The sequence below is a fragment of the Apium graveolens genome, chromosome 1 (assembly GCF_009905375.1).
Source record: "Apium graveolens cultivar Ventura chromosome 1, ASM990537v1, whole genome shotgun sequence".
Taxonomy (NCBI): Eukaryota; Viridiplantae; Streptophyta; class Magnoliopsida; order Apiales; family Apiaceae; genus Apium; species Apium graveolens.
In genome coordinates this window covers 41,656,332-41,678,526 of record NC_133647.1, presented here as the reverse complement: position 1 = coordinate 41,678,526, position 22,195 = coordinate 41,656,332, and the positions used below count along the sequence as shown (strand labels likewise).

Below are 22,195 nucleotides of genomic sequence, written 5' to 3'. Positions count from 1 at the left end.
TTAAATAATAGCGACATGTTATGAAACAGTTCAAAAATAATTGCGATATATCTTGAAGAAAAGTTCAGAAGTACTTGCCTTACAGGGCTTTACAACTATTACTGATCAACTCTGAGCCGACTCTGCCGCTCAGGCTTTAACGTTCAACCACTAGACCATATTAGATTTGACTTCGACACTCAGGTTTTTCTGTTGAAACTCTACTGAGCTCGTCGACTACCTATTAGGTCATCTTTAGTCCAACGTCTATTTTCGGTTTCCCGACTAGAAACTACAGGGGTGAAATACTCTATGTTAGACGCTCAGTTATGCTTGACATATCCTCGATACCAATCATACCTAAACGATAAAAATCCCAACTCGTACTTATATACATTACTATAATACACGCAACATACAGGATTCATATACTCAAATCTCGATTCAATATTCATTTTCGGAGAACACATATACTTATCGTTTTAGAAAACAAATTTTTTGCTATATTTTACAGAATATTTGTGTATAACTATATAACTGTTTACATTCGACTGGTAGTTCCGATATGTTACAGGGTACGTTCCCAAAAATCGGGCAGCGCTTCCTTTGCTTATCGGACTACCCGTCGAATACAATCAACGTCAAACCAATAACAATCAAATTCACAACAACCACAATCCCAACCACCAGTCTAAGTCAACAATCAATCAACCATCCTGATACAATATTTACTAATTAACTAATTCGATCCAGAATAAAAATGCAACACGAATTTTATTTATTTTAAAAAAAAAGTATTAGGACTCAGAATTGTGTCATCACAGTCCACCGTACGCTCGTAAAAATTCATCGCGGATGGCGGCAAAATTTTCGGGGCACTCGATTACACGAATTCCAACGCGAAAATTTCAGCGATATAAAATAATTTTCCTCGCACAGAAATATGTTTTTTTTATCACGAATATTAATCATTTAATTTCTAGCAGAAAAGGAATAAAAATTAGAATTTATCCACCAGGCCCACTTCTCTAATTCGGCCCAACAAAGCCCAACAGAAGCAAACAACACAACCGGCAAAACATCACAGAGTACAAAGACACACACGGCCACGCGCCGCCCAACCCACACACACACACATGCACAGTCACACACCCATACATATAATCATATATATACACACGTATACATACGAAGCAAAACTGAGAAGGCACGGGACCAACCAGAGAAAGAAACGGCCGGAGTACGGTGAATAGCGGCGAAAAGCCGTGAAATAGAGAGGAAGAGGAAGGATTCGGGGAAAAAGGAAAGAACAGAGAGAGAAGGAAGAGATTAGAGAGAGATGAGATGATTCGAGAGAGAGAGATTAACAGAGAGATGAAGGGAGGCGCAGAGAACAAAACGAGGGGGGGTTTAATATTATTATTTTCTTTTCCTCCCCTCCAGCTTGCAAAACGTGGACACAGCTGTGGTAAACAATTGACACGTTATATTTAGAGATAAATACGAGGAGTTAAAAGCCGAGTTTGTCCCAAAGTTTAAAATTAACGGACCGGTGGTGCAAATAAAACAATCTCTGAAAATTACGAAAATAATTTTAAAATGTCATATATATCCCGAAGTTTATAAAAATGTAATTTTCATAATTTTAAAATAATTTCTGAAATGCAGTTTATACCCGCGTTTAGCAATTAAATGAAATAATGTGCAGGTGAGATTAATCCTGAAAATTACCAAAATAATTTTAAAATTCACAGAATATTATAAAATTAATAAAATATAAATTTCGTAATTTTTAAAGAATCTCGGAATTAAATACGGGTTTTACAAATAAATAAAGTCAGAAAATCATATGGGGTTAAATAATTGATGAAATATTGATTTCTAAATTTTATAAAATCCCAAAACTAATTATTGTAATTATAAAACCACAAAAACAATTCTAGAGATATTCTAAATATTTATACAAATGCATTTGCATTAAATCCGCTTTTAAAAGTGAAAACAATTCAATACAATTCCATATATAATTACGGGGACAACCCAATACACCATAAGTCACGCATACATAATAATAAAATAAAACCGAGCTGACAAAAAGTATACACGTACTTTATATTTTAATACTTCCACAATTACATATTTAAGTAACTCAAAAAAAAATACACGAGTCGTTATACAAAGTCTGACAGAGGAGACAACTCAAATGTCAAATGCTACAATTGTGGTGAAAGAGGCCACATATCTCCTGACTGCAAGAAAGGAAAGAGTGATAAAGGCAAGGCACTTGTCACAAAGAAGAAAAGTTGGACAGACTCTTCAGATTCTGAAGATGAGGTGAACTATGCTTTAATGGCAAATGCAGATGACAACCCTGAAACTGCTGAATTGAAGGTACCTCAAACAACTTATGCTTTTCATGCTGATGATATTACTGAGTTGAGATTATATCTTAAAACCATGTTCATTAGCTACAGAGATCAAACTTTAACATGTGAAAGATTAACTTTTGAAAATCTTGCTTTTAAGAAAAGGAATGATTATTTAGAAAAGGAGTTAGTTAAGTTCCATCAAACTCAGAAAGAAAGAGATTATGCTTTTTATGTTAGAGATGAAGTGCTAAAATAGAATAAATCTCTAAAAATTGAGTTAGAAAAAGAAAAGGAGATTATCAGGACTTGGACTAACTCGGCAGAACAACTCAGAATTTATTAAGTAGTGGAAACTGGAAAGAGGGCTTAGGTTATGGAGATGATAAAAGTGAAAAAGGAACTGAACAAGTTGAGCCTATTGTTGTTAAACAGACTGCTAACCCAAAGTTAAATCATGTTAAGTTTGTAGCTAAAACTGTAAAGTCTGATTCTGAAAAGATGAAAGAGTCTGTAGCAGAAGTTAAGGAAAAGTTAACTTCTGAAAAATTAGAACAGGATAAACCAACTGAAGTCAACATAGGCTTAATGACAAAGAAGCAGCTTAAGCATAATCTGAAAGAAATAAGGAATGTCAACAAGTTATAGGCAGCTAGGAAAAATAGGAATGGAAAGGAAGGTGTGAATAAAAGCAATAACTATATGCCTGTTCCTAATGCTCCTAGAAAGAAATGTTATAACTGTGGAAACTCTAACCATCTTGCTTCTTTTTGCAAGAAGAAGAATATAAACTCTTTACCTCCTAAGTCAGGAGTTAAGAGTCATTCTGTTAGGTTTAAGCCACAAAATCCTTGTTTTCATTATGGTAGTTTATGGCATGCCATTTATACTTGTAAGGAATATCATAGTTTGTACTATGATTATTATCAAATAAAACCTTCTTTGAAGAAAGTTGCTTTAATTCCTTCTAGTGTAAAGTCTGATTCAAAGTCTGATATGAGTTCTGATAAACAATATGTTAGCATAAACTCTGATATTAAATCCGCTGCAAATGCTAACAAAATTAAAAAGGACAAAGGATCCAAGCAAGTCTAGGTCCTTAAAACTAACCATTAGTGGTCTTTGTGATTGCAGGGCAACAGGAAAAACATCCTAGTACTGGATAATGGATGTTCAGGACATATGACTACAAATAAAGCCCTGCTCTCAGACTTTGTGGAGAAAGCTGGCCCAGGAGTTTCTTATGGAGATGGCAATATGGGAAAAACTCTAGGATATGGCAATATTAATCTTGGGAATGTCATCATTGAAACAGTAGCTCTTGTCTCAGGACTTAAACACAATCTGCTGAGTGTGAGTCAAATCTATGACAGAGGTTATCATGTGGATTTCTTTGAAGAACACTGTGAAGTTATAAGCAATTCTACAGGCAAAGTGGTTCTGAAAGGTTACAAGCATGGTAACATTTATGAAGTCAGACTTTCAACAAGTACTGATGGTTCTGCAATCTGTTTGTTAAGTAGAGCATCAATTGAAGAAAGCTGGAATTGGCACAAAAGACTCTCTCATTTAAACTTCAACAACATAAATGAGCTTGTAAAGAAAGATCTTGTGAGAGGACTACCAAAATCAATATTTGCTCCTGATGTCCTTTGTGATTCATGTCAAAAGGTAAAATAAAGAAAATCTTCTTACAAGAGCAAAAGTGAGTCATCAATTCTTGAGCCTTATCACCTACTGCATGTTGATCTATTTGGTCCAGTCAATGTCATATCCATTGCAAAGAAGATATATGCTATGGTTATAGTGGATGAGTTCACAAGGTACACTTGGGTGTACTTCTTGCACAAGAAGAATGAAACTGCATTTACTGTAACTGATCATGTCAGGCAGCAGGATAAGTTGGTCAAAGATTCTGTTAAAATTATAAGAAGTGATAATGGCACTGAGTTCAAGAATTCAATCATGGAAGAGTTCTGCAAAGAGCATGGAATCAAACATGAATTTTCTGCACCTGGAACTCCACAGCAAAATGGAGTTGTAGAAAGAAAGAACAGGACTTTCATTGAAGCTGCACGAATTATGCTTGATGAAGCAAAGCTGCCAACCTATTTTTGGGCTGAAGCTGTGCACACTGCTTGTTTTACACAGAATGCAACACTCATAAACAAGCATGGAAAAACACCATATGAGATGGTGAAGAAAAAGAATCCAAATCTGAAATACTTTCATGTATTTGGATGTAAGTATTTTGTTCTAAAGACTCATCCTGAACAGCTCTCAAAATTTGATCTAAAAGCTGATGAAGGAATTTTTGTTGGATATCCACTTTCCACAAAAGCCATCAGAGTCTACAATTTAAGAAAAAAGGTTGTCATGGAATCTATCAATGTATCTTTTGATGATAAGAAGATTACTGGACTTGAAGATTTCAATGATCACGATCAGCTGAGATTTGAAAATGAAGACTTAAATTCTGATTCTGTAAATTCTGATGACTTATATTCTGATCCTGTAAGTACTGATGTCATTGAATATGTGGTAACAAATCCAAAGGAAAATGCACCTATCCAGGGGGAGCAAGCGGAAGATCCTACCACATCTCAAGACTCTCAAGAAGCATCAGAATCTGTCACTGGCTCTTCAAGTTCTGATTCATCTAGTTCTGATGAGCCAAATTCTGATAATTCTGGAAACTCTGATACTTCAAATCCTGAAGGATCCAAGTTAAATTCTGAAGTCTCAGAGAGCATAACTACAGGGGGAGCATCAGAAAATGTTGATGGAGATGACATGGATCATGGGGGAGGATCCAGTTCTAGAAGTCAACTTCAATCTGCAAGGAAGTGGACCAAATCACATACACCTGACTTAATTATTGGAGATCCTGCAGCAGGTGTCAGAACTGGAACTGCGACATCAAATGAATGTCTCTATCATTCTTTTCTATCTCAGACTGAACCAAAGAAAGTGGAAGAAGCTATTCAAGATGCTCATTGGGTGCAAGCAATGTAGGAAGAGTTAAATGAATTTGAAAGAAATAAAGTCTGGACCCTAGTGCCAAGACCAAAGAACAGATCAGTAGTTGGCACAAAATGGGTGTTCAGAAATAAAACTGACAGTGATGGAATAATTACAAGGAATAAAGCAAGGCTGGTTGCTAAAGGCTACTCTCAACAGGAGGGTATTAATTATGATGAAACATTTGCACCAGTTGCTAGATTAGAAGCCATAAGAATCTTTTTGGCTTATGATGCTCACAAAAAGTTTAAAGTCTTTCAAATGGATGTGAAAAGTGCTTTTCTTAATGGAGAATTGGAAGAAGAGGTCGATGTTGAACAACCTCCAGGCTTTGTAGATTCAGAATTTCCAAATCATGTCTACAGGCTTGACAAAGCACTTTATGGCCTTAAGAAAGCTCCTAGAGCATGGTATGTGACTTTATCTCAATTTCTTTTGAAAAGTGGATTTCACAGAGGTAAAATTGATAAAACACTTTTCTACCTTAACCATGGAAAGGACTTACTTTTAGTACAGATATATGTCGATGATATCATATTTGGTTCTACAAATGCCAAACTCTGTGAAAGTTTTGCAAAGCTAATGCAGTCAAGATATCAAATGAGCATGATGGGAGAACTTAGTTATTTTATGGGCCTTCAAGTCAAGTAGAATGAAGAAGGTACTTTAATCTGTCAATCCAAGTACACCAGAAATTTACTGAAGAAATTTGGAATGCAAGATTGTTCAACTGCATCCACTCCCATGGCCACTGCAACCAAGTTAGATAAAGATACTGGTTCATCAGTAGATATTACTAACTACAGAGGTATGATTGGCTCTTTACTCTATTTAACTGAAAGTAGACCTGATATCATGTATGCTACATGTCTTTGTGCAAAATTTTAGGCTGATCCCAGAGAACCTCACTTAATAGCTGTGAAATGAATTTTCAAGTACCTTAAGGGTACAACTGATCTGGGATTGTGGTATCCTAGAGAATCAGATTTTAAGGTAATATCTTACTCAGATGCAGATTTTGCAGGATGCAAAATAGATAGGAAAAGCACTAGTTGAAGCTGCCAATTTCTTAGAGGCAGATTAGTTTCTTGGTTTAGCAAAAAACATAAGTCAATTTCCACATCAACTGCAGAAGCAGAATATATTGCTGCAGGAAGTTGTTGTGCACAGATTCTTTGGATGAAGAATCAGTTACTGGATTATGGGTTAGAATTTTCTAAAATCCCTATTTACTGTGATAATCAAAGTGCTATTGCTATGACTAGGGTAATCCAGTTCAACACTCAATGACAAAGCACATCAGCATTAGGTACCATTTCATAAGGGAACATGTGATGGAAGGTACAGTGGAATTGAATTTTGTTCCAACAGATCAACAACTAGCAGATATCTTCATAAAACCACTATGTGAAGCTACCTTCACAAGACTGGTAAATGAACTTGAATGGTTTCAGGTTCTTTCTCTAAATCTGCTTAGTTTTTGTTCTCCTGCATCAGACTTTATGATCAGTGTTTACAGATTGTTTTATTTACATATAATCTCTGCTTTAATTGAAATTCATTAAATGCTGAATGTTATCTGATGTGGATCTTTTAACTCTGATAGTATTTTGAATGTTCTGTGACTATTCAATCCAATGAGGATAACGGTGCTAGATGCTAACCTAGTAGTCTTTAACATACTAGAAATCCCATGTTTGAATTAGTTGTTTATGTGGAAACTCGTTAACACAAGCAAATTCTGATTTTGAGCTTAGTCAAGTTTATTTTGTGTATCTCATTACTAAGTCACAAACTAGATTCTTGCTTCTTATCTGTCAAATTCTGATGTCAGTAAATCTTAAGGATGAACTAAATGCTAATAAGCCTCACTTATCAAAAGAAAAGAAAATAAAATAAAATCAGGTATTCCTTTGAGATCTAGAGTAAATAATGTGGAAGGGAAGACCCAAGTGCATTGCTGGTATTAAGTAATATGCATTAGAAAAGCAAATAAATTTTTCTTGGTGAATTTTCACATTCTCTGATTACTGGAGAAATACTCTGATAATAGCATAAATTCTGATAAGCAGTCGTGACTCACATACACTGAGAAGCCACTGTAAAATGGAATTTCAAAAGATGCATAAAATGAGCACAAACAGTTGAGGAGGACTATAGCATAAATTTGTTCTATAGTAGACTTCATGATAAATGACAGATTTTAAGCACTTTTCTTAGTTATGCCTTATTTCTAAGATGTACTGAAGTTTATCAGACTTTAATCTTTATCTGATATTCTACTGAATGCACACACTTTCACTCCATATGAATGATAAAAATTACTATGGTGATTAAGTTGTTTTTGATAAACAGTTAAGTGTCATTTGCATAATTTCTGAGGACAAGTTCTGATGGAAGTTCTGATGATTAAACTCTGAAGAAAACAAGTCAGTATTTGTAAGAAGAATCACAGAAAAAGATATTCACTTTTTGAGTACATAAGCCATATTCTGATGACTGTTAAAATCTGATATAAGTTTAAGTTCTGATATTAAATCCTGATGGAATCCTTGATGCTTACGTGGAATTATTCTTTACTTGACTTATTTGTGGTAAATACTGAAACAGTCATATCTAATCAGAATATATTCAGGTGAGATAAAAACAGTCATAATCATTATGGGTTAGTGGTAAACGTGTATGTCCTGAAAAACTACATGTGCACGGTAATTATTGCTTATTTTATGTGCCCATTAACTCCTTCTTTACCTTTTTACTAACTGTTCATACGTTGCCAGGTGTAAAGTGTATCCCATGCTTCAATAATATAAATGTTGAGTGGAGAGAGTATATATATGGGAGTTAAAAGATTTTCTAATCTTTTACTTACTTTTCTATTCTTAATCTCTTTTATTCTCTCTCTCTCTCTAATATTCTCTGAAGCGTTTTCTTACAGGACTTTTATCAAACACCTTGCAAACACTATTTTTCTCATTTAATTTCTTACAGAGATGGCACCACAAGGCTTGATTTTCAATGGAGCTAAGTTTGTTCCTAACAACTACTCATCTATTCTTAGCAAAGCTGAAGCTCCATCGAAACTTCACTTTATTCAGGATTTCCTTGCTAGTTCTGATATTGAGTATGCTTTGACCCAATATTGGGTATTGCTAGTTCTGATATTGCTCCATCTACGAAAGCTCAGCCATCTACAGTTAACTCTCCAATCTTAGATGCTGAGAGACCATCTACACCAGCTCTGGAGATAAATTCTGATGCTCAGAATTTAGATAATGTTATTCCTGAATCCCCAGTTGCTTCACACACTGTTGTGCTGTCAGAACATAATGAGTCTTCCTCAAGTTCTGAAGACAGTGTTTCTGTTGAGACTCCAGTTCCCATACTAGGCAAGGAAGAATTGGTGAAATTTTCTTTGAACAGGAAGCACCTATTCCTTGGGAGGATACTTACAGAGGTTTAGAGTGGACCAAGAAGTGGAATGACACTGATTTCATTCCAAGCTCTAAAATTCTGACAGAGCATATTGCTAAAGCTGATGAGTTGCTCACAAATGCTGATTTCAAGACACAACTCAAGATCACTGCTCCATCTACCAAACATCTTCAAGGTCTACATTCTTCGACTCATGAAAAGGTTGATACACTAAAGGAACATGCTGATAAGCTAGATCTACAGATCAAGCTTGACAAGAATAGGTATATCAGACCTACTCTCGAGAAAATTGACGCCATTGAGAAGATTCAAGAGAAGCAACATGCCCAAATTGATGAGGTTCTGGATAACCAAGCTTCTCAGAAAGCTCAATTGGATGAAATCCAATCTTCAGTTGAACTTCTTATCTCTCTCTCTCTCTCTCTCTTACTTCCTGATGATGCCAAAAAGGGGGAGAAGATAGTTAAGTCCAAATGCTCACCTACTCAAATACTGAAGAAAAAGGATGATAAAAGTGATGACTAGGGAAACTCTGATAAGAGCAGAGGTCAAGGAAAAGTTCAAGGAAAACCTTCACAGAAAGTAATTTATGATGTTAGCAAATCTTCTACACAGAACAAGTCAAGTTCTGATAAACAAAGTCTGATGTCAAGTTCTGATATTCTGATTCAGCCAGGATCTAAAGACTCACTGAAGTTTTTACAAACTCTGAAGCTAAAGGGGAAGCAGACTACTGTTTATTACAAAGATCCTAAAATCCAGACACTTGATGAGGAGATAACTAGAAGATTATTTCTGAAACAAAATCCAGGAATGGATTTGGAAACTCTCAAGGAGAAAGAAGCTAAATTTGCAGCTGAGAAGACAAATCTTAAGTCTAAAGCTTCTGATGCAAAGAAACCTCCAAGGTCTAAGGAAAAAGGCATTGTGATAAGGGAAAAGTCAAATTCTGAGGCTTCAAAGTCCAAGACTAGATCACAAACTGAGATTGGTCCTAAAACAAAAGGAAAAGAAAAGGTTGTTGAACCTTTAAATATTGAGAAAAAGATAAATTTTTCTGTTCCAGTCTATCAAACTACAATGCATGATGATGATTTGATAGAAGATGAAACTGTTCAAATTCTGAAAAGAAGAAAGATAATTGAAGAATCTAAAACAACCTCTGACACTGCTCAAGTTGTTCAGAATGAAGAACAACAAGTTACAGAAGAAACAGCAAATTATGATCAAGTTGATTTGAAAAAGATGACAATTGCTGATAAGAAGAAGCTGTTATGAAAGAAAGCTACTCAAGTTGAACCAATATGCAATCTTATGATTAATCACCTCGCAACATTTGGGTTGAGAGCCAAGCAACCTAGAGATAGAGTTGGATTAGGTTCTGATGAAGAGAAGATATAAACATGAGTAGAAGTTACTCTAAGAGATCCTTTCATGTTGACAGACAAACCATATGAACAAATCAAACAAAAGCACCTTGACAAAGTGTTGTCTGCTCAAATTGTGATTGATGCTCATGATAAGGATAATCTAAAGGTGAAATTGATTTTATTTCTCAATGATGGACTAACTTACAGACTAGTTGATACTAATGTGCTAAAGAAGTCTGTCAGAGAGCTTCAACATATTCACTATCTTCTGGAAGTAAAATACGATTTTACAATAAGATGGTCAGAATACATTTTGAAGTCTATAAGAGATCTACTTAGAATCTCTGGTACAAAGACTTCTCAGTATATATTGAGTAATTACTGAAGGTGATGGAAGAGAAATTCCTATGCTAAAGAACTCTGCTAAGGTGGAAGTTATTCTAAAAGGAAGATGCTTATGTTATAATAAAAACTCTTCACATCCTAGAGTTATCAGACTTGGCGATGGACTTGAAAGAACATCAATTCAAGCTTTCAGAACAGCCATTTATCAAATTGGTGATAGTAAAGATGAAGAACTGATGCAGATCAAAGCACAGTTAGTTGAAGTTCTGAGAAAAGCGGAAGATAAGCTGGTAAAAGATTTTGTTAAGAATCATTATGGATTCAGATTGATCCATTGATGTTGGTAAAGCTACAAGGACTGTAAGTTGTAGTTAATAGTCTTATTAAACTCTCATTGCATTTGAACTTAAATGTTTTTGACATCATCAAATCTATTAACTTGTATATTTTTGCACAATTTACAAGTTGAGGGAGATTTTTAGATATATTTGAGATGTCATGTCTAATATGTTTCATGTTTAGTTTTCAGATCTTAACAAACAGGAAATAACAGTACTTACTGGAAGTCAGAGCTTAAGGATATCAGAACTTAGGTTATCAGAAGATAAATATCAGAAGATAGATATAAGAACTTAAGTACGGGAGGACTTACAGTTAAGGAAGGAAGCTGATTTACAGGAAATAAGATCGAGACTAATACAAAAGAAGATATGCATGGAAAGAGTTAGAAGATAAGAAGACTTGTATAAGATATTTGATTGATATATTTTAGGAGAAAGAATTATATTCCATATCAATTAGAAGTTATCTTGTAACTGTGTACTATATAAACACAGACATAGGTTTACACTATATGTATTATCATTATCGAGAAGGTCATACATTGTAACCTAACAGCTCTCGTGATATTTGTTCATCACTGAGAAAGAACAGTTCCATTATAATAGAGTCTATTATATTGAATATATTTGTTTACTATTACTTGTGTTCGAATTTGATTTGATTGTATTAAACATTGTATTCAACCCCCTTCTACAGTGTTGTGTGACCTAACATAATTATTTTAACAAATTTTCATTTACATAAATTTATTTTATAAATTTGATTTAGAAAAATTATTTTATAAATTTAATTTAAATAAGTTTATTGTATGAACTTAATTTAAATAAATTTATTTTATAAATTTAACTAAATTAATTTACTACTTAAATTTTAGTAAATTAAATTTATTTGATTTAATTATTTTTTCGATTTTTTTGTTGCGAATTTTGGCTGCCATTTTCTTTTGGTTCATTTCGGAGTGCACTTTGTTTTGCAAGCTTGATTATACATTGAACAAAAAGTGGCAGCTTGGGTGTTTAGTTTGATTTGTTTTGTTACCTACCAATTTTGTATTTGGAAGCTTTAGAATGGTTTTACAAAACAAAACAAAGCAAAGATTCTGGCAGCTTCGTTGTATATTAGTTCACTCGCCCGCATGCATGCAAGAGTGTAGTGGAAGACGGGACCCAGGTGGAAAACACAGCTTCAGGGAATTGGTAACCTGTGACGAACTTTGTTGTGGCTTGGCAAATTGTAACGCCCTCCAAACCCGGGTTAGAAGTTTGGGGCTCACAACACATACACCACAATATATAAACCTGTATATAAAATATTATATGCATTGACCCTTCTTTACACAACCACGAATCACAACAGGTTACAGTATGAAAATAAGCCACAACCTTAACTTTTATTATATCGTACCAATCCTAACTAATTCAACTTACAATTGTTAATGATACCATACTTACAATCTTGCGTAACTCATCTATAATATAAGGCTCCTGCTAGCTCAATCCAACTTAACCTGGAATCCTAGCTCGCACACTGGACTGGGAATCCACGTTACCAACAACTTCCTTTTTAACTGTTGAAAACATAAAAAGTTTTGCAAGAGTGAGCGAACTAGCTCAGCAAGTCATAATAACAACAGTTGAGGTTAAATAATAACCAATTGAAATGATTAAGAAGAATCAAGTTTCTGAATAAGCAATGATTAGAATTGGATATTCACTTTTCATTTTAAAAACCAAGGTTAGGCTGCTGATCAGTCACGCACTAACCCCGAGCAAGGCTCCCAGCTTTGCTCTATATACTGGATCCAAGGCACACATTGGCCTATCTCAACCACGAATCTGGTTCGACCACGAATCTGGTCCATATTTAAAAATAATCCAATTCCAACATAGTAATATGATAAGCAATGTAATTCAATGAGCTGAATCATAAACAACATTTATCTTGAAGCATAGAGTGATTTACAATACCATGAAGGTATAACAAGGAATTCAAAAAGATTGGCTTTCAATCAAGGAGAGAATCAGAAAGTAGAATACCAAGGGTTCAAGGGTTCCAAGGATTGGTGTTCTGTTAAACAAGGAATAAGGGTTGGTATGTCAAGCAATTCGATATCAGAAATCAGTATGTGGTAGATATGTATTTGTGGAGTAGTATCGTATGTGTCTGGCTCGTATCTGAGAATTCAACAATCAATGGTTTATGAAGAATAAGGCTTATGGCTCAAGATCAATAAAAATCAGGGTTCAAGGTTGAATAGTTTAAAGCGCTTGCAATATAAAACATGATTTATTTTGAATACTAGCAAAATGTTATGAGAAAGTTTGAAAATATTTGCAATATTTCTTGAAGAAGGTTCAGAAGTACTTGCCTTATCACAGATGATTACAAACTTTACTTGCATTTATTTCTCGCTTCTATTCAACAACCACTTATCTTCTTTCTATACCTTGCTTCTATTCACCGATCACTTTCTTTCTTTTTTTGCTACGCTTCGGTTCTATTTACTGATCAATGGCTCCCTTTTCCAAAGCCTCTCTTTCTCTACTAAGCATCACAATTATCTATCAATACTCAATCTCATATCATTCAATTTGTTACAAGCTTCTAACTACCCTTCGTTTCACATAATTCTGACGTACGGATTGAAAGTTATGACAAAAATAGTCAAACACTAATCACATAGGCATATAACACATCAATCATATAGCACATAGCACGTAAGACATTCAATCAAAATAATTTTTCAAAGAAGATTCAGAGTCAAAATAATTTTCCAAGTATTTAATACAAATTTTTGAACATTTTTCGGAATTCAAATGGGCTTCTGAATCATTTTATAATTAAATAATAGGGTTCTAACACCCAAATCTGACTTTAAATAATTTTATAATAATTATCGATATTTGAAACTAATTTTAAAATAATATTTTAAAGCTCAAAACTATTTTTCGGAATTTTTAAATCCAAATAAATAATTAAATCTAATTAAATAATTAATTAAAATTAATTAATAACTAATTAAATTAATTAATCAATTAATATTTAAAGTAATTGACTAATTAAATAATTAATTATCAATTAAAATTAGTTGATTAAATAATTAAGATTTATTTTCAGATTAAAATAAATTTCAGAATTTAAATACAGAATTTTGGAATTAATTTAAATAAATAAAAACAATTTTTAAAAATATAAATTCTAGGGGGTAAAGTGTAAGATTTTAAAACTTTGTTCAGGAGGTTAAAAGTGTAAACTTTCAAAAGTTTTAGGCTGGTTTGCAATATTTAAAACTTCAGTGACTTAAAGTCACCATCTTCAAAAACCAGGGGACTAAATTGCAATTTCGGCGTCACCATCGCCGCCGGCGACCGCTGCCTCGCCGGAGTCAGTGAAATCGGCCTCGAATTGCCACCAAAACGTCCAGAACTCCAGAAAACTTTTCCCACAACTTATTTGAACATCCAAACTCAATAACCAGGCAAAAACCCAGTCGAAAAAGTTTGAAGAAACTCGCCGTCACCGACGAGTCTTCATCTTTCCGATCAGGTCGAATTTAAACTCCTCTAACTGATTACAAGGCATGAATCTACTGTTGAGAGTATACTGAACGCATTGTTGGTATCTGATTTTACCCAGAATGAACAGAAAAGATAACCCTAATTCGAATTAAGAACATTCATATGAACATAAACCCCAATTCTTAATTTCGAAAATCAAACTTCAATTTCAACATGTTATTGAACTCCAAATTAGTCATATGATATACCAAAATGACCAGGAAGAAAATATCTACATGATTCTAGCATCAAATCACACAAACACCATCAAGAACAAAAAAAATCGTATTTTAATCACTAAATAATTCGAATTTAAATAATTAAATAAGAAAATCACCTTAATTTCTGCACTGAAATGGAAGATTGATTATGAAAGAACTTTTTGAGAGCTTCGTTTTGATATGTTGCACACCCAAATCGGAGTTCGATAACGCCTTCGTTTGTGCGTTTGATTTTCAAGAACATAGTGTTTTTAGGGTTTTCTCTGTAATTTCTATATTTTTACTGACTGATTATGATTATACGAATAAAATGAAATAAGGAAAGGTCTATTTATATTTATGGAATTATTGGTTCGTGTTGGATCGTATTGGATCGATAAATTAGTTAATTAGCCTCTAAGTAACTGCAAAAACGATCCGATTTCGTACCCATATTGGATAATTATCCAAACCGGGCTTTTTATAAAAAACTTTATACGAAAATAAGGTAATAATATCTCGTCTTTCGAGAATATGGGTTTTTTTGATTCACCGAAATGATTATCGTATCGAAAATCTTGCGTCGGGCCGCGCACGGGTCAAACCGTAATCCGGATTGAAAAAGTCAAAACACCGAAAATGTCCAAAATTATCAGATTAGGTTAGGAAGGAGTTTTCGGAAGAGTTTCGGGTTGTAAAAACGTAAAAACGGTTGAACTTGGATGATTCCCAGCTTTATAAAATAATTTTGTAATTATTTAGAAAATAATTATTAAATCTGTAAATCATTATAAAATCATATAACGATCCAAAAATTATCAGAAAAATACCAAAATTATCTATATTTTCTTCTGGACATATTAAAATTAACATACTCATATCTTATTACATATAAACATCCACATATCAGCACCAATCATCAGATAATTCACCAAAAATCACATAATAATCATATAATAATTTTTTATTGATAAAAATAATTACACGCAATATCCCGGATATTACATCCTTCCCCCTTAATAGGATTCTGTCCTCAGAATCATACTAAGGACCAGATATTGATACATTCAAGTATCTCACTTCCATTTTCTCAGGTTGATCCCTCAATTTTACAACTTTTCATAAATTTTTACTCGCAACACCACTCATTACTTAACAGCCTCTCGCCGACATTATATTCTATCTGTTGATCAACTCAAGTCTCCATTTTATATACAATGGAGCTAAGTTAGTCTTCATGAGTATACACATATAAATACCTTATGAATCTGCTAAACGTGTGGCGGTGAAGCCAACTCACTTACACTTATCCTGCCTATTTTACTGTTCCAAAGGACCGGCATAATGCATATTAATTCTCTTTTTCTTTCTAATTCTAGTAATTCCTGCTCATGAACGTTTGCAATAGTTACTGGTTATTAAACCCCACTCCCACATGCTTCTCTGTTCAATTAACCTAGTTTGTAATCGCTTCCAATCGCATTCGAGGCTCTTTAATCGTTTCCTTAATCTTTTGTCCATCCGCAAGCGATATACTAAAACCACAACATATTTGATTTCTAACATTCTCGAAATTACTTTAGACGTAAGAATCAATGAGAAAATCTTGACTAGATATGATTGACGCACAAACTTATCACCATATCTTATTTTCCTTGAATCACAATCGAGTATATTTGTTGAGCGAAAATTTCTTACTGCTTTGAAGAAGATACACTAATCTGGAGGCATTACCAGAATATTCTAACCCATATTATAACTTGTTTTGGTTCTCAGAAGTTCTCATATGAAACTGACTGTAATGCTTTTCCTTGAAGTCTAGTCACATATAACGTTTATTCTTTCTTCGAACCATACTATCAGAACGTCTTCTTTGATATCTATGTCTCGTATTATATTTCCGGAGTAGCTTGAATCCCTTGAGTAATCGTAGCCGAATTCCTATCTTTTAGTTCTTCTTTATTTAATGCTCGTTCATCTAGGAGTGGTATATACTATTCTGGTTCGACATAATTTATTGTATTCTGAATACTCCTGTCAAATCTCAAATCATACAATATTGATCATTTACAATCAATTTCTGGATCTGATGACGTACCACCATTTCTTGAGGCAACAACTAACCTACTTATTGGACAAACTGCTTACTAATAGAAGAGAAAGACTGGATTTGGACAACCTATCAATAATAATTTAATTTATGCTTTCCTCACTTTTGGTTCTCAGGTGATTTTACTACGACATCTCTTGACGAAATATATCTATCTTTATTTTTGAAAGTCAACAGTTATAATAATCCATCTAGCCTTTGATGCTCTGTCCTAATTATTGGGTAGGTATAACATTTACTTACATGTTTCTCCCATTTTCTCTTCATGTCTGGTCACTAGATATTTTCTTTCATCCATTGGTACTTAATCGTACTTCTGAGATGCATTCCATATCTCAGTTTACAAATTCTTCCTCAAACTCTTCACTTTACTCCTGTACCACATAATACCCCTATCTTACCGACATCCTGGCATCTTATAAAATTTCTTTATCATCCCCTTGATTCCACTTCCTCTCCTATTTCCGTTCTTCATTCTCATAGCTCATTCGAAACCGAACTTTTGACATTAATACTCATTTTGATGTCATATCAAATTAGATATCAATACGAACTTTGATGCTCACAACATCCCATTCTGAGGTAAACATCAATCATCTATATTAATATCATTTTCAATATTTAACAACAACTTATGTATCAACATCAATCAGAAACGGAATTAAAACTGTATCTCACACTTTATCCAAAACAGAAATACTTAGTAAATCATTTATTGCACTACGCCATAAGTGGGCTACTGTGATGCACGTGTTACACGCAGTGTTACATTAGCTAAGAAATTTTTGTCCTATTGTAACACCTCTTAATTAGTGTTACAATAGCTAAAAGCCAGTGTTGCAGCCAAATGACGGTGTTGCACGACATGTAACACCAGTACCTGATGTTACATTAGATATTTTTTAATTTTAAAAAATATTAAAATGAAAATACTATCATAAATTAGTAATAATATTTTATTATGATTTAATATTTAATAAGAAATAAAATAATATTTACAAATTTTTATTTATTATATATAAATTATGAAGAATATTTTAATTTCAAATATCATACATAATAGTTTTAATACTTAAGCAGATAATTTATATAAAAATTAAAATTATATATATTATTGTGAAATATTGGGCGGTAATTTACCCCCAAAACGAAAATTCACTTAGTAATTCGTTCTCAGCCACTCCCTTCACTCTCCCTCGACTCTCTCTCTTTCTCTCTCTATCTCTCTCAACCAAAATCAAAGCACGAATTCCTTGTAATCTGAGATGAACAAGTCGAATACTTGGTATTTCAAGACTTCAAAATTCCTTGTCCCCCTTGGACATGTATATGGATATGATTTATGGCTTCGCTTTAGAGGAAAATACTAATTTTTAATTGATTTTGCAAATAATCTTGACTTAATAAATGGGGTTCTTAGTGAATTGGTAAGTATATATGTTTATTTTGAGTTTCGTTTTGATTAATTACGGGTTTTGGTTTGACTAATTGGAAATTATCTCTTGCAGAAGGTTAGGGCTTCAAAATTGGGGTTCTCTATTTTACACAAAACACAACTACCCTCATTAACACTATGTGTGTATATGTAGATTTAGGGTAGAATCTCAAGTAGGATGCAAACTTGGTTAGTTAATTAAATGCTCTAATTTATATTTGACTGTGTTGTAATTTTGTTTCTTGATTGTTTCTTAAAGCGATGTTTCAATCGTTATAATGATTTAGACTGTTTTGTGACATCAGATATCACGAATTAAATGATTTGATTAATTTTTGATATATGTGGACTACCGTATGAGTTCGAGTGGTTCTCTGCATTTGATATATATTGATATTTTGATTCATCATATTTAAAATTCTGTTAACTGAATATTAGGTTTTAGATAAATAAAATTGATGTTACCCTTTTTAACAAGACATCAGCATTCTGTCGAGCCCTTATGTTGTTGCTTAGAAACATCTGAATTATTTCTTCCTGTATCCTTATATACTGAAATTGCTTAAATTATAGCGACTTAGAGATTATGTTTTCCTTTTTTAACCAGGGTTCAGAGTCACAGATAGAGTTCACCAATTTTTTTGATCCAGCTTTTTACTCAGATTTGTCGGTCTGTTATCTTCAGCCTATGTGTGCTCCTAACTCCACATTTCCTGTGACTATCCGTGGAGCATCATCAGTTACAGTTCAACAAGGTAACATACTTGAACTATGACTTCATTGTTTTTGTATTTAGTGAATTGAGGTTGAATTGCATTGTATTGTCAGAGCATGAGAGATAAATGGATTTTAATATTTATACATCTCCACACCCCCTCTCCCTTAGCTCTAAATATGTTTCCCAGTACACACACACACACACGTATCAATCATGCTTAACATGTATAAGTTCTCACCCTATGGCGTTATATCCGTAAAGTTTCTGAACCCTCTCATTATTTTTTTAAGTGGTAGGCTGTGTTCAGGGTTTGCAATTTTGGCGCAATAGTTCATCTGATACTAATGATGAGCTATACAAGGTTTTCAGGAAAGGAAATTCTGGGAGGGAAATTAATGAGATAATAGCAGGTTTGTATCCTGCCACACATATGTGCATCAACATGTTTTCTTATGTAAATGCAATGACCTTTATATTATTTTCATCCCAGGGTATGATCTGTTGAACTCAGATGTGAGTATATGGTATAACTCCACCCTAAAGAATAACACCGACAATCACCCTATTTCCCTACGAATTTCAGAACTGATTCAGGATTGTTTTTTAGTACATTTCAGCAGATTTTTTAGATGTTTTTCAGCAGGTTTTGTGGCCATTTTTCAGCAGATTTTCTGGACCTTATACCTTCGTTTTTCTGCAAATTTCGTTGGGCAGAATTGAACTGATTCAACAGATTTTTTCGGCAAATTTCAGAACTGATTCAAGAGCTGATTCAGTTAGTTTTTGAGTGCATTTCAGCAGATATTTTCTATGAATTTCAGAACTGATTTAGGATTGTTTTTTAGTAAATTTCAACAGATTTTTTATACGTTTTTCAGCAGGTTTTGTGGCCATTTTCCAGCAGTTTTTCTGTTTTTTTTTGCAGATTTTCTGGACCTTTTACCTTCGTTTTTCTGCATATTTTTTGGGCAGAATTGAACTGATTCAACAGATTTTCTCGGTGAATTTCAGAACTGATTTTAAGAGCTGATTCTGCTAGTTTTTGAGTCCATTTCAGCAGATTTTTTCTACGGATTTCAGAACTGATTCAGGAATGTTTTTAGTACATTTCAGCAGATTTTTTAGATATTTTTTAACAGGTTTTGTCGCCATTTTCCAGCAGATTTTCTGTTTGTTTTTTTACAGATTTTCTGGACCTTTTACCTTCGTTTTTCTGCATATTTTTTGGGCAGAATTGAACTGATTCAGCAGATTTTCTTGGTGAATTTCAGAACTGATTCAAGAGCTGATTCAGTTAGTTTTTGAGTGCATTTCAGCAGATTTTTTTCTACAAACTTCAGAACTGATTTAGGATTGTTTTTTAGTAATTTCAGCAGTTTTTAGACGTTTTTCAGCAGGTTTTGTGGCCATTTTCCAGCAGATTTTTTGGACCTTTCACCTTCATTTTTCTGCATATTTTTTGGGCAGAATTGAACTGATTCAACATATTTTCTTGGTGAATTTCAGAACTTGTTGAGGAGCTGATTCAGGTTAGTTTTTTTGTTATTTATTTACTCAAAATCTTTAATTTGCTATCTACTAAAACTGCCTAATACTTGGTTATGCTTGCTCTATTTTGACATGTTTTAATTGATTGACTATTATGTCAAGTGTGCAACATATTCAAATTCTCGATGTGTTTTTTTTCATATTTGGAAATTTTTGCAGACACATAATTTTATAGATTACTAATTATTTCTACCTAATTTCACGCATCCAGTAGATGGCTGCCTAATTTTGATCAATTTTGTACTAATACAACATAGGTATTATGATATATGAATGTTTGTGCGGCATGAGTATTATATTATATTAAAGTATATCTAAGAAGAATGTAAATGTTATGTTCAAAAATCTTATGTTATGTTCTGTTAGATATATTTGATAATGTAATGGCTAATATGATTTATGTTTAGATTTCAGATCTTACGTAACAGGACAAGTCAGTACTTAACCATTAATCAGTACTTATACTGAAAGTCAGAACTTAAGGATATCAGTACTTATATTATCAGGAGATAATCATCAGAAGTTAGATATCAGAACTTAAGTGCTGAAGGACGTTCAGATAAGGACAGTAGCTGATTAAAGAAAAGAAGATCGAGATAAACATAAGAAGAGATATGCATGAAGAAGGAGTTCTGTGAAGAATGGAATACTTGGAAGAAAAGATATCTGATTGGTATATTTTAGGAAGCAGAATTATATTTCATATCAATTAGCGATTATCTTGTAACTGTGTAGTATATAAACACAGACATAGGGTTTACACTATAAATGTTATCATATTCGAGAAGATTATTTATTGTAACCCTAGCAGCTCTCGTGATATTTGTTCATCACTGAGAGGTAACAGTTCTATACTGTAACAGAGTTTATTGTTTCAATAAAGTTTGTTTTCTGTTACTTAAGATATTAGAGTTCGATTTGATTGTATTATACACTGTATTCAACCCTCTACAGTGTGTGTGACCTAACAAGTGGTATCAGAGCTAATCTGTTAACACACATACAGTTAAAGATTGTGGTAGTTTACGGCATTCCATTTATACTTGTAAGGAATATCATAGTTTGTACTATGATTATTATCCAATAAAACCTTCTTTGAAGAAAGTTTCCATTGTTTCTTCTAGTGTAAATTCTAATTCAAAGTCAGATAGTGTAAGTTCTGATAAGAAAAATGTTAACATAAACTCTGATGCTAAATCCGCTGCAAATGTTAACAAACTTAATAAGGCCAAAGGATCCAAGCAAGTCTGGGTCCTTAAAACTAATAATTAGTGGTCTTTGTGATTGCAGGGCAACAGGAAAAATATTCTAGTTCTGGACAGTGGATCTTCAGGACATATGACTGGAAATAAGGCCCTGCTATCAGACTTTGTGGAGAAACCTGACCCAAGTGTTTCTTATGGAGATGGCAACATTGGAAAAACATTGGGATATGACAATATCAATCTTGGGAATGTCATAATTAAAGAAGTAGCTCTAGTCTCAGGACTTAAACACAATCTGCTGAGTATAAGTCAGATCCGTGACAGAGGTTATCATGTTGATTTCTTTGAAGAACACTGTGAAATTGTGAGTAAATCTAAAGGCAAAGTTGTTCTGAAAGGATACAGGCGTGGTAACATTTATGAAGCTAAGCTTTCAACAAGTACTGATGGTTCTGCAATTTGTCTGATGAGTAGAGCATCAATTGAAGAAAGCTGGAATTGGCACAAGAAACTCTCTCATTTAAATTTCAACAATATAAATGAACTAGTCAAGAAAGATCTTGT

At 33.5% G+C, this 22,195-nt stretch overlaps 1 protein-coding gene across 5 annotated transcripts; it reads left to right on the top strand.

Annotated features, from left to right (window-relative positions):
* The first annotated feature begins 17,852 nt into the window (after nt 1–17,852).
* Nucleotides 17,853–21,323, top strand: LOC141663268 (ABC transporter A family member 8-like). Of its 5 annotated transcripts, XM_074469277.1 has the most exons (7): nt 17,853–18,152; nt 18,768–18,915; nt 19,169–19,288; nt 19,369–19,402; nt 19,519–19,653; nt 19,804–20,407; nt 20,834–21,323. In XM_074469277.1, the coding sequence occupies exons 2-5, from the start codon at nt 18,849–18,851 to the stop codon at nt 19,601–19,603; spliced, it is 306 nt and encodes a 101-aa protein (XP_074325378.1). In that variant the 5' UTR covers nt 17,853–18,152; nt 18,768–18,848; the 3' UTR covers nt 19,604–19,653; nt 19,804–20,407; nt 20,834–21,323. The 5 variants fall into 5 exon arrangements, 2 of the variants coding, with proteins under 2 accessions (XP_074325378.1, XP_074325377.1); XM_074469276.1 differs by having other exon boundaries at nt 19,519–20,407; XR_012551370.1 differs by adding an exon at nt 18,234–18,349 and having other exon boundaries at nt 17,854–18,152; nt 19,369–20,407.
* The last annotated feature ends 872 nt before the right edge of the window (nt 21,324–22,195 follow it).

Bases quoted from the DNA above. Each gene is read 5' to 3' on its own strand.
- LOC141663268 (XM_074469277.1), top strand. From the start codon at position 18,849: ATGTGTGCTCCTAACTCCACATTTCCTGTGACTATCCGTGGAGCATCA. The intron at 18,916-19,168 runs GTAACATACTTG...TATTTTTTTAAG, and splicing joins ATCAGTTACAGTTCAACAAG to TGGTAGGCTGTGTTCAGGGT. The intron at 19,403-19,518 runs GTATAACTCCAC...GATGTTTTTCAG, and splicing joins AACTCAGATGTGAGTATATG to CAGGTTTTGTGGCCATTTTT.